Below are 13,391 nucleotides of genomic sequence, written 5' to 3'. Positions count from 1 at the left end.
GCGTACCGTTGCTCAGTGGGCGTCATGGCCCTGGAGACAAACGCCACTGGAGCCCAGGACGAGGAGTCATCCCGCTGAAGGAGCACCGCCCCAATGCCGTCCTGGCTTGCATCAGTCGATATCTTGGTTTCCTTGGTTGGGTCGAAGAACGCTAGAACCGGGGCTGTGGTGAGCTTTGCTTTCAGCTCACGCCATTCCCCTTCATGCGTGGCCAGCCACTGGAATTCCATCGAGATGGCGGAGGGCCATGGTGTGGGATGCCATATTGGGAATGAATTTCCCGAGGAAGTTGACCATCCCGAGGAAGCGGAGGACCGCCTTCTTGTCCTCTGGAGTCTTCATGGCGTTGATCGCCGAGACCTTGCCGGCATCTGGCCGCACGTCCTGCTGCGAGATGTGGTCACCCAGGAACTTAATATCCGATTGACCAAATGAGCACTTGGTCCTGTTGAGCTGGAGACCATGTTCATGAATTCTCTGGAATATCTTCTTGAGGCGAGCGATGTGTTCCTGGGGTGTTGTGGACCAGATAATTACATCGTCAACGTATACTCGCACCCCCTCAATGCCCTCCATCATCTGCTCCATGATGCGGTGAAATGCTTCGGAGGCAGATATGATGCCAAAAGGCATCCGGTTGTAGCAGTAGCGACCGAACGAGGTGTTGAACGTGCACAGCTTGCGACTGGACGTGTCCAGCTGTATTTGCCAAAAACCCTTGGAGGCGTCCAGCTTAGTACAGAATCTGGCACGAGCCATCTCACTGGTCAAGTCTTCACGTTTTGGTATCGGGTAATGCTCCCGCATGATGTTGCGGTTTAGATCCTTAGGGTCAATACAAATGCAAAACTCCCCTGAAAGCTTCTTTACGCAGACCATGGAGCTGACCCAGTCTGTTGGCTCTGTGACCTTCGAGATGATGCTCTAGTCTTGGAGGTCCTGTAATTGCTTCTTCAGACGATCCTTGAGGGGCGCCGGCACCCGGCGTGGTGCATGGATTACAGGGGTGGCGTTCGGCTTGAGCAGGATTTTATATCGGTGTGGGAGCGTGCCCATTCCATCAAATATGCTGCGGTACTGCGTGATAATGTCATCTATGTCGGCTTGCAAGTTTACCTCAGGCGAGGCCGTCGCCGGTGATGATGACATGGTGTGGACTCGCTGAACCAGGTTCAGGAGCTTGCAGGCTCGAGCACCAAGCAGGGACGCCTGTCAAGCCCAGCAATTTCAAACCGCAGTGTTGCCTTGATCGCCTTGTTGGATACCCCTAGTTGACAGAAGCCACTGGCAGCTATGGCATTGCCATTGTAGTCAAGGAGCTGGCAGGTCGTGGAAGAATGCTTGGTCTGGCGCGGATGGTGTCAAGGTCGGATTTTGAGATGAGGTTCGCTGATGCGCCGGTGTCCAGTTCAAATCGGATGCGAGCCTTGTTAACTGTGAGGACAGCACACTACTCGTCATCGGGATCCACACTGAGGATCGAGAGGCGTTTCACCGTTGTGGTGGAAGGCAGCGCATGTGTAGTTCTGATGCCCACCCGGTATGGGGACTTGAGACACTCAGCATCAGGGTCTGTTGGGCAGTCGGGATCGGAATCTGGCATGCCTTGTTGTATTGAGCGGACGCTTCTGCGCCGCAGCTGGGATCGCTGGCTGCTGAGCGGTGGAGCAGATCTGCAAAGGGCTGCGTAGTGGCCAAGCTTGCCACACTGTGGACACCGGCGTCCTTTTGCCGCTTTAAATGGGCGGAGCCACAATTTGGACACGTCATGACACCGACATCAGCGCGTTCCGTGCGCCATTGCGCATGCGCAGTGCGGTCGGTCGACGTACGCACCTGCGCAGTCGGGTTGTCGGGCTCGTCGTCCACTTGGTCGTGGCGCGCATGCGCAGGCACCCGGGAAAAGCGCGCGATACAGCCACTCTCCTCGATGCTCAGGCCCTGCATTTGTGCAATGGCCTGCACCCTTTCTGCCTCGTGGGAGGCCAGCTTTGCAGATTCTGCCGCCCTGATGTGGGAGTAACGATTCTTAGCATGCTCATGGACACGCACGTCTCGATAGCGCCAGAGAGGGTCAACTGTTTGACTTTCAGGAGCTGCTGCCGAAGGGAGTCGGAGTGGACCCCGAAAACAATCTGATCCCGGATCATGGGATCAGCTGTCGAGTCACAGTTACATGACTGCGCTAGGATGTGGAGATGGGTCACGAAGGACTGAAAAGGTTCATCCTTACCCTGAAGCCTCTGCTGGAAAATGTACCGTTCAGAGCTCTCATTCACCTCAATGTCGCAGTGGCTGTCAAACTTCAGCAGGACTGTTTTGAATTTTGTTTTGCCTTCGCCGTCAGCGAACGTAAGGGAGTTGTAGATGTGGATGGAATGGTCCCCCGCGGTGGAGAGAAATAGCGCGATCTTCCTGGCATCCGATGCTGCTTCGAGGTCGGAGGCCTCGATGTACAAGAGGAACTTTTGCTTGAAGATTTTCCAATTGACGCCGAGGTTGCCGGAGATGCGGAGCTGCGGAGGAGGCTGGATGTTTTCCACTTCACTGGATGGCTGCTTGCTGGTCAATGCTGATGCACTCGAGGTAGGTCCGTCAAGATCAGTATCACTCTGGTACCATGATGTGTTCGGCAGGTTGGTTCGATGTGGACTGCACTCGATGCAGGGAAGCTAGAAACAAACGTCTAACACTGGAGAAGATCCAACACTGTTTTATTCAACGATAGAACTGATATACATATTCAGCTGTGGGTCGACACTATACTGAACTGACTGGAGACCTTGTAGTAGCCTGACCAGACTTACTAGACCGCATGGTGTTTGCATTTGCTAGCTCGTGGACTCTGACTGTCTCAGTGGCTGGGTCCCGAGAGAGCGGGAAACCGAGTGTCCTCTGGCTTTATAGTAGTAGTGTCCTATCTGGTGATTGGCTGCACTGTGTTGTGTGCTTACTGCTCATCCTGTGTGTCAATCACTGCATGTCTGCATCTCACCATATACATGAGTGGATACCATGACAATAGGCATTTTCATTCATGACTTAAATGATTTCAACTCTTTCTGGAGATTTTCTACTTTCTCAATTGTTGCTTCTTTCCCTCCGCAATTCACAATGACTGTCGGTGTGATTGAAAACTTTTAGCTCGTCGCCAATGTGGTGGCTCGAGGCAGACACTGTGGGATTCCAGTAGTTAACAAAAGAGGTTTGCTGATGAAAGGCAAAGGGAGATAAGTAAAGGCACAGAACACAATACAACAGGTCTTCACACTTCAGTTCCTTGGTCCACATTACCTGGGGTGCTGCTCCAGCGCCCCAATCAAACTCCCATTGGCCAGTGTCACGCACTCCTTTATGGTTGGCCCCGAGCCAGATCGGTGGTCCGTGGAACCCGCCCTCTTAAAGGGGCCACGATCCCACACGTACCCTTGTGGAATTGTGTGTGTGGCATCAGATTGGAGGATACAGGGATGGGGAATGTCTAAGATGATCAAATGCTCATTGGGACACAACACCTTGTGGGGATCTCTTACCCTTCTTTCTCCTCTCGCTGAGCTGCTTCCTCCTGTTGAGCCACCAGCCGATCCTGGGCCTCCTGAAGCTCCTGTTGGATCTGTTGCAGGCGGGTCTCCTGCTCCTGATTGGTCAGTTTGAGCCTCTCGATCTCAGTGACGGCCTCGTCCTGTTTACTGCGCAGAGAGACAAGCTCCGCCCGTAACTGGGAGGGAGGAAAGATCATCACCAATTATTATCTAATCATTCACAAAAACTGTCCAGAAATCCTATTTGCTGTGTCTGCTTCAGTCTCTTCTTTTTCCTCCTGTCAGACTCTAATTCCAAATGTTGCTGCAGTTGGTCACGTCCTCACATAATTTCCAAAACCCCCTCCTCCCCAGAACCTAATGGGGAAACCTATGAAACTTAAGCTCATTGTACAAGTATTGATCGTTCTGTCCAAGGGACATTCAGACTTTTCTTTGTTTTCACTTTTCCCGGAAGGTGTAAGCGACATAGAGTGAAGCATTAGCCAGGTGACAGTCTGTCTCTGGACGGCAGGGTGTTTGAGTCTGACTGGGATCCTTTGGCCCTCGCGCTCATGGAGGGGGTTGGAGTGTCTCTGTGGAGACCAACAGCAATGGATGAACCAGTTCCTGCAAGGCTGAGGCCTTCCTGCTCCTCTTACAGTGTGTGGTGAATATAAGAAATATGTGTATATATTATATTACATGTATCTGCTGCAGTAATGTTTCTTTAAAATCTGGTTTGAAAGACAGCCAGACATTGTGGCTGGAAAAGATGCAAATAAGATATCATAAAAGCGAGATCATCCTTCTTTCCAACCTGTATATGTTTATAAAGAGAGGCCTAATTGTTTTTTGTGCTGATTTCTGTCAATTCCCTTGGAGTTTCTTTTCCCTCTAGATCGCTCTAGCGGGACCTAGCGGGAAAAAAAACAGTCCTTTTTGGACAGAATTAGAGGGGCCCACTCCCGGCATTATCCCCGCTATCTCAAGGCACTCTTTTTCGGGCCTCGACAGGGAACACCCTGCCAAGGCCGCACTAAGTCGGATTTCCTGCACTGAGGAGTTCCACTCATCAGTGCAGGAAGAGATTGGGGAGCCATTTTTAAATTATGCCTGATCTTTCGACTCCATGGTGTGGCCCACGGACCCCCCAGTGCCCCAAATCACATTTTGGGGAGTCTTCACGTCCCCCCCTCAGCACACCTCATTCGGCAAAGTACCCCCGAGCCCAATCGCCGGCATGGGCAAAATGCCACCTGAACACTCTGGCACTGCCTGCCTGGCACCCTGGAAGTGCCTCTGCCATCCTGGCAGTGCCACCCTGGCAGTGTCACCTTGGCTCCCTGGGAATGCCAGGCTGATGTTGCCAGGATGCCACACTGGCAGTGCCAGGACTCCTGTGTAGCATCCACTGCGAGGCTCTTGTCCGGTATCCCAGCAAATGTTGGGATCTGGTCCTAGATCATAATAGGTAGAGATGCCTAGTTCCTCGGCCCAGCTACCTCTTTGATTGTTTCCGCTGCTCCATCTCTTGCTGAAGTTGTTTCTGTTTCCTCACAGGTTCCAACGACATCATCACCCGTTGCCATGCCCACATCCTGACCTTCGACCCTCAGTTGAGAGTGCCCAGGATCCTCTCCCTGTGGGGGCATTTTGCTCGAGGTGTTGTGAGTCACACGGCGTCGAATGGAGCGAGTTCTCTGAAGTCTGTGGAGCAGGAATGATGGGGGAAAACAGCATTGCTTAATGGTTAAAGAAACGTATGTGCGATACAAATCAGATGATATCCGGAAAGAAGCATGCTCTGCACGTGCAGTGAATCAACCCTGGTTAATTAATGAGGTAAGGGACTAGATTAAGCGAAAATATTATGAAAACTGCAAATCCAGCAAACTGACAGAGATGGATTGGGATAGAATGAAAATAATAAGAGGATCAGACAAGGAAGAGATAATGGGTGGAATCTTGTTGAGGTGTTAGGGGATCTTGCCAGCTAGGGAGCCGGTGAGTGACCCACTCAGACCTTTTTAGGATGGACCATCGAACCACATGCTACTCAGGGAGTGTATACGCCAGCAGCGGGCCTTCCCCTGAAGTCAGGACCCTAGAGACTGTGAAGGAATGGAATGTCGAACAGGTCCCATGTGCTAAATGGTCCATCACTGTTCCTGTGTAACATTGCTGGGAGAGAATTCAGGAATTCAAACTCCAAATCAGAACTTGCTAGAGTTTCTGCTCCCTGGGTGTGAGAGATTGGAAGATAAAGCAGTTAATAATGTGCGTCCTGATAAAGGAGCTGGAATTGTGTGTGTGGCATCAGATTGGAGGATACAGGGATGGGGAATGTCTGAGATGGTCAAATGCTCACTGGGACACAACACCTTGTGGGGATCTCTTACCCTTCTTTCTCCTCTCGCTGAGCTGCTTCCTCCTGTTGAGCCACCAGCCGATCCTGGGCCTCCTGAAGCTCCTGTTGGATCTGTTGCAGGCGTGTCTCCTGCTCCTGATTGGTCAGTTTGAGGCTCTCAATCTCAGTGATGGCCTCGTTCTGTTTACTGCGCAGAGAGACAAGCTCCGCCTGTAACTGGGAGGAAGGAACACACAAAGGAACACATTCAATCATCAATGAAAAGACCATCTCCAATTATTATCTAATCATTCACAAAAATTGTCCAGAAATCCTAGTTGCTGGTGTCTACCTCAGTCTCTCTTTTCCCCATTTTCTCTCCACCTCTCCATCACAGAGTGGGGATGAGTTACAGGATCAGGTAGGGCATGCTATTTCCCATGCCCACACCAATTAGACTCGAGCCGAAAATTGTCATTAATAATTTCACTAAACCTATATTGCAAACTATCCCTAGCTAACACATACTCTCCTCAATCTCTCTATCAGTCTCTCAAGATCATTATCCTGATCTCTCAGTCTCTCTCACTCTCTTTTCATCCCTAAATCTCTCTTTCTCTCTCTGTCTCTGTCTCCCTCTTCAGTTTTATCATCTCTCTTAATCACCCCCACCCTCCCCATCAGACTCTAATTCCAAACATTTCTGCAGAATCCAGTGGGTCACGTCCTCACTTAATTTTCAAAACCCACTCCTCCCCAGAATCTTATGGGGAAGCTTATGAAACGCAAGGTCATTGTCCAAGTATTGGTCTTTCTGTCAAATGGACATCCTGAGTTTTCTTTGTTTTGACTTTTCCCGGAAGGTGTAAGCGATACAGAATGAGGCACAAACCAGGTGACAGTCTGACTCTGTTCAGCGCGGGTTTGAATCTGAGTGGGATCCTATGACCCTGTGGCTTATGAGGGGGTTGAAGTGTCTCTGTGCAGACACACAGCAATGGGTGAAACAGTTCCTCCAGGATTGAAGCCTTCCTGCTGCTCTCACAGTGTGTATGATGTGCAGAATCCAACAAAGAAACACACAGGAATGCATGGGAGGATAAAATGAACACAAGTTCATTTAGGCACACACAGCTAACTCTCCTCACCTCACCTTCCTCAACCTGCAACCAGGTCAAGATTTTTATACAGCGAGGTTCCCCCTTGTTAAGGGAAAACCCTGTCCCGTTTTACCAGGGGGAGTTCATGCTCAGTGGTTGTCACGGGAGCCCGGAGGGTTCACAGTCCATGACCTACGAATGGGTTGTAACAAAATGTAAGAAATTGGTGTAGATATTGTATTATATGTATCTGGTGTATATCTGCTGCAGTAATAGTTTTTAAAATCCTGGTTTAAAAACCAGCAAGGCTTTGTGGCTGCAAAATGTGCAATTAAGATGCCGTAAAGGTGAGATCATCCTTCTTTCCAACCTGTATATGTTTCAAAAGAGAGGCCTCATGGGTTTTTGTTATAATGTCTATGGATTCCCTTGGGCGTAGATAATTAGACACTGTGGGTGCGATCTTAGGGGAAAGAAACACTCGGTTCTGGGTGGGATTAGAGGGTCATTCCTAGTGCTTGTAGCGCTGGGAACTACCCTGCTGTCTAACGGCATTCTTGGGTTTTTTCGGGCCTCGACAGGAAAAGCCTCATCGAGGCCGCACTCATTTCCTGCACTGAGGAGCTGTTTGTCAGTGCAGGAGGAAACCTCGCGAGCCCCCCACACCACAACTCATATGGACAGGGCACCCCCAGGCCCAATCCCCGGCATTGCCAAAATGCCACCTGGGCACCTTGGCAGTGTCAGGCTGGCAACCAAGTGGCACTGTCAGGTTGCTAGGGTGGCACAACAGGGTGCCAGTCAGGCAGTGTCAGCATGCCCAGGTGGCATACACAGTGCAAGGGTGCCATTCTGCCCAGATACCAACCACCCACGGGCCACTGTTCACCTGGAAGAACCCCCCTCCCACCAAAGTGCAGTTCCACCTGGTCCCCATTTGTGGGCTGGGGTCTCCACGGCAAGGCAAGTAGGTCGCGGGAGCCAGTTCGATCTGGTGCTGGCAGAGTTAAGTGAGCTTTTAAACTCACTTAACTCTGCAAATTTGGGTCCTTCCCATTGTGGGCAGGATTCAGATTGTGATATCTTGCAAGATCTTGTTAGGTCCCGTGGGGCATAGTGACCGTAAGGATGCCCGGAAGAGGCTTCTCGTGGGATCTACTGGCCGCTTTCCACCCCGATTCCTGTTGAACGGCCAGTAAATTGCGGCCATTGAGTTTAAACTTAAGCAAGTCCTGGGATTTGAGTGGAATGGGCATCATATAATTAATGGGGGAGCCAGGGCTGTAGCCGACAGAGATTTTAGTATAGTTTTGGCTGTGAACTAAACAGCAGATTCTGCAGAAGACTGTCAGAGATTCAGCATTAATCTGACAGGATCTCTCTCTCAGAAAGCAGTCTCTCAAAAGACCCCTCTCTCCAAAGATTGGCAAGTAATCCTATACTTTCTAACTCGATTTAAAAGTAGTTTTTGACCTATGATAGGTTTTGCTTGATTGGAGTTAAAGAAGATATCAGTTAGGTGTTAAATGAGTTTCTTTTGATTGTTAAGCATTACTAAACTGGTAATTGTAAGGTATATTCCAGTAATGTTAAGGTAGTTGAATACTGTGTTAATAATAACATTTGTTTTGATAGACCATATCCTTATTTTTAACTGGAATAACTTTTGAAGTGAAGTATCCTTTCCTCAATTTTATAAATGTTTCTGTCCAATAAACTAGCAAATATAGGTGTCCAGGTCCAGGATCATAATAAGTAGAGAAGCCTAGTTCCTAGGCCCAGCTACCTCTTTGATTGTCTCTGCTGCTCCATCTCTTGCTAAAGTTGTTTCTGTTTCCTCACAGGTTCCAACTACATCATCACCCATTGCCATGGCCACATCCTGATCTTCGACCCTCAGGTGATGGAGGCCAGGATCCTCTCCCTGGTAGGCCGCTTTGCTCGAGGTGTTGCAAGTCACACGGCGTCGAATGGAGCGAGTTCTCTGGAGTCTGTGGAGCAGGAATGATGCAAAACAGCATTGCTTAAACTTCAAAGAAATGTATGTACGATACAAATCCAGTCGATATCTGGAAAGGAGCATGCTCTACATGTGCAGTGAAACGACCCTGGTCAACTAATGAGGTAAGGGACTAGATTAAGCTAAAATATAAAGAAAACTGCAAATCCAGCAAACTGACAGAGGTGGACTGGGATAGAATGAAAGAGTAAGAGGATCAGAGAAAGAACAAAGAACAAATAAAAGTGCAGTGCAGGAACAGGCCTGCGGCCCTCCAAGCCGTGCCGACCATACAGCCCTTCTACACTTCCAGGGTCTGTATCCCTCTATTCCTATTCTATTCATGTATTTGTCAAGGCATCCCTTAAACATCACGACCGTACCTGCATCCATCACCTCCTCCGGCAACGAGTGCCAGGCACCCTCGACCCTCTCTGTAAAAAATTTCCTTCACACATCTCCTCTAAACTTTGCCCCTCGCACCTTAAACCTATGTCCCCTAGTAATTGACTCTTGCACTCTGGGAAAACGCTTCAGACTATCCATTCTGACCATACCCCTCATAATTATGTAGACTTTTATTAGGTTGCCCCTCAACCTCCATCGTTCCAGTAAGAGGAAGAGGCAACAGGTGGAATCTTGTTGAGATGTTAGGGAGTCTTGCCAGCTGGCTGTAGAGCCAGCGAGTGACCTTCTCTGGCTTTCTTGGGAAGGACCATTGAACCATGTGCCACTCAGTCAGTGTCTAGATCAGCAGCGGGCCTTCCCCTGAAGTCAGGACCCTGTAGGCCATGAATGAATGGAATGTCATTCCAGTTCTCCCAGTGAGCCAGAGAAGACACAGCCAGAGTGAGACACAGCTAAGAGAGAGTTTAGGAATTTGAAGCTAGGTGGGAATTCGAAGCTTGGGGTGGGGGGGGGGGGGGGGGGGGGGGGTGATGAGGTGCATTTTATCCTTGGTAAGTGACTAGTAAGTAGTTTTTCTGTTTTCTTCTTCTTTTCATTTGTATATTTATTTATTTTTTCTTCTTGTTATTTTTTTGGGGGAATTGTAGTTGTTGAAGTTAACCGAAGATTTAAGACATGGCAGGAGATCCCAGACCCATGTCATGCTCCTCGTGTGCGATGTGGGAGCTCAGGGACACGTACACTGTCCCTGGCTCCTTCACGTGCAAGAAGTGTGTCCAGTTGCAGCTCCTGTTAGACCGCTTGACGGCTCCGGAGCTGTGGATGGACTCAGTTTGGAGCATTCACGATGCTGAGGACATTGTGGATAGCACATTTAGCAAGTTGGTCACACCACAGGTGAAAGTTACTGAGGGAGATAGAAAACGGGTGACCAAAAGACAGAGCAAGAGTAGGAAGGCAGTGCAGTTGTCCCCTGCGGTCATCTCCCTGCAAAACAGATATACCGCTTTGGAGACTGTTGAGGGAGATGGCTCACCAGGGGAAGGCAGCAGCAGCCAGGTTCATGGCCCCGTGGCTGGCTCTGCTGTGCAGCAGGGCAGGAAGAAGAATGACAGGGCTATAGTGATAGGGGACTCAATTGTAAGGGGAATAGACAGGCAGTTCTGCGGACGCAATCGAGACTCCAGGATGGTATGTTGACTCCCTGGTGCAAGGGTCAAGGATGTCTCGGAGTGGCTGCAGGACATTCTGGGGGGGGGGGGGGGGTTAACAGCCAGCTGTCGTGGTGCACATAGGCACCAACGATATAAGTAAAAAATGGGACGAGTTCCTACAAGCTGAATTCAGGGAGTTAGGGGTTAAACTAAAAAGTAGGGCCTCAAAGGTAGTAATCTCAGGATTGCTACCTGTGCCACGAGCTAGTCAGAGTAGGAATGTCAGGATAGATAGGATAAATGTGTGGCTCGAGAGATGGTGCAAGAGGGAGGGATTCAAATTCCTGGGGCATTGGAACTGGTTCTGGGGGAGGTGGGACCAGTACAAACCAGACGGTCTGCACCTGGGCAGGACTGGAACCGATGTCCTAGGGGAGGTGTATGCTAGAGCTGTTGGGGAGGGTTTAAACTAATGTGGCAGGGGGATGGGAACCAATGCAGGAGGTCGGAAGGCAGTAAAACAGGAACAGAAACAAAAGGCAGGAAGGGGGAAAGTGTAAGGCAGAGGATCCATAGTCAAAAATCAAAAAAGGCGACAGTACAAGGTACAGTGACTGAAGGCAGTTCAGTGAATAGGCCCAGTAATACTAAAAGGAATAAAACGGGAAGTAAAAACATTAATGGTAAGCGACGCGGCAGGTTGTTACATGAAGATATGGGTTCAATGACAAGGAAAATTAGGAGAAAAATTAAGAGGAAATATAACTTAGGAGAGGTTACTGATCGAGGTGTTAAGTTTCAAAACAGAGGTATAAAAGCCAACATAAGTGTACTTTACCTGAATGCTCGTAGTATTCGGAATAAGGTAAATGAGTTGATGGCGCAAATCATCGTGAATGACTATGATTTAGTGGGCATTACTGAAATATGGTTAAAGGATGGTCACGACTGGGAGTTAAATATCCAAGGGTATCAAACTATTCGGAAGGACAGAGTGGATGGTAAGGGAGGTGGTGTAGCTCTGTTATTTAAGGATGACATCCGGGCAATAGTAAGGGATGATATCGGTGCTTTGGAGGATAAGGTTGAATCTATTTGGGTGGAATTCAGGAATAGTAAGGTGAAAAAGTCACTTATAGGAGTAGTCTCTCGGCCACCAAGTAGTAACATTACGGTGGGGCAGGCAATAAACAAAGAAATAACTGATGCATGTAGAAATGGTACAGCAGTTATCATGGGGGATTTTAATCTACATGTCGATTGGTTTAACCAGGTCGGTCAAGGCAGCCTTGAGGAGTTTATAGAATGTATCCGCGTTAGTTTCTAGAACAGTATGTAATGGAACCTACGAGGGAACAAGCGGTCCTAGATCTGGCCCTGTGTAATGAGACAGGATTGATTAATGATCTCATAGCTAAGGATCCTCTCGGAAGGAGCGATCACAAAATGGTGGAATTTAAAATACAGATGGAAGGTGAGAAGGTAAAATCAAACACTAGTGTTTTGTGCTTAAACAAAGGAGATTACAATGGGATCAGAGAAAAGCTAGCTAAGGTAGATTGGGAGCAAAGGCTTTATGGTGAAACAGTTGAGGAACAGTGGAGAACCTTCCAACCGATTTTTCACAGTGCTCAGCAAAGGTTTATACCAACAAAAAAGAAGAACGGTAGAAAGAGGGAAAATCGACCGTGGATATCTAAGGAAATAAGGGAGAGTATCAAATTGAAGGAAAAAGCATACAAAGTGGCAAAGATTAGTGGGAGACTAGAGGATTGGGAAATCTTTAGGGGGCAACAGAAAGCTACTAAAAAAGCTATAAAGAAGAGTAAGATAGATTATGAGAGTAAACTTGCTCAGAATATGAAAACAGATAGTAAAGGTTTCTACAAATATATAAAACAAAAAAGAGTGGCTAAGGTAAATATTGGTCCTTTAGAGGATGAGAAGGGAGATTTAATAATGGGAGATGAGGAAATGGCTGAGGAACCGAACAGGTTTTTTTGGGTCGGTCTTCACAGTGGAAGACACAAATAACATGCCAGTGACTGATAGAAATGAGGCTATGACAAGTGAGGACCTTGAGATGATTGTTATCACTCAGGAGGTAGTGATGGGCAAGCTAATGGGGCTAAAGGTAGACAAGTCTCCTGGCCCTGATGGAATGCATCCCAGAGTGCTAAAAGAGATGGCTAGGGAAATAGCAAATGCACTTTGATAATTTACCAAAATTTACTAGACACTGGAGTTTATAAAAGGAGGTAGGCAGAAAGCGGGTAATTATAGGCCAGTGAGCTTAACTTCGGTAGTAGGGAAAATGCTGGAATCTATCATCAAGGAAGAAATAGCAAGGCATCTGGATGGAAATTGTCCCATTGGGCAGACGCAGCATGGGTTCATAAAGGGCAGATCGTGCCCAACTAAATTAGTGGAATTTTTTGAGGACATTACCAGTGCGGTAGATAATGGGGAGCCAATGGATGTGGTATATCTTGATTTCCAGAAAGCCTTTGACAAGGTGCCACAGAAAAGGTTGCTGCATAAGATAAAGATGCATGGCATTAGGGGTAAAGTAGTAGCATGGATAGAGGATTGGTTAATTAATAGAAAGCAAAGAGTGGGGATTAATAGGTGTTTCTCTGGTTGGCAATCAGTAGCTAGAGGTGTCCCTCAGGGATCTTATTGAAACATATAAGATTATGAAGGGAATAGATAGGATAGACGCGGGAAGGTTGTTTCCACTGGCGGGTGTAAGCAGAACTAGGGGGCATAGCCTCAAAATAAGAGGATTTAGGACTGAGTTTAGGAGGAACTTCTTCACCCAAAGGGTTGTGAATCTATGGAGTTCCTTGCCCAGTGAAG

At 48.3% G+C, this 13,391-nt stretch overlaps 1 protein-coding gene across 1 annotated transcript in view; it reads right to left on the bottom strand.

Annotated features, from left to right (window-relative positions):
- The window catches only part of LOC140393968 (uncharacterized), a 505,220-nt gene that overhangs the window by 226,844 nt on the left and 264,985 nt on the right, over positions 1 to 13,391 (bottom strand). Inside the window, exons 38-41 of the mRNA XM_072480674.1 lie at positions 8,758 to 8,962; positions 5,924 to 6,108; positions 5,027 to 5,231; positions 3,534 to 3,718 (exon numbers count right to left, since the gene is read on the bottom strand). Of these exons, the coding sequence (XP_072336775.1) occupies positions 3,534 to 3,718; positions 5,027 to 5,231; positions 5,924 to 6,108; positions 8,758 to 8,962 (780 nt within the window). The remainder of the gene's footprint in view (positions 1 to 3,533; positions 3,719 to 5,026; positions 5,232 to 5,923; positions 6,109 to 8,757; positions 8,963 to 13,391) is intronic.

Source organism: Scyliorhinus torazame, chromosome 17 (assembly GCF_047496885.1).
Source record: "Scyliorhinus torazame isolate Kashiwa2021f chromosome 17, sScyTor2.1, whole genome shotgun sequence".
NCBI classification, from domain to species: domain Eukaryota; kingdom Metazoa; phylum Chordata; class Chondrichthyes; order Carcharhiniformes; family Scyliorhinidae; genus Scyliorhinus; species Scyliorhinus torazame.
The sequence above is the reverse complement of the archived record's forward strand: the minus strand, read 5'-3'. Positions and strand labels throughout refer to the sequence as shown.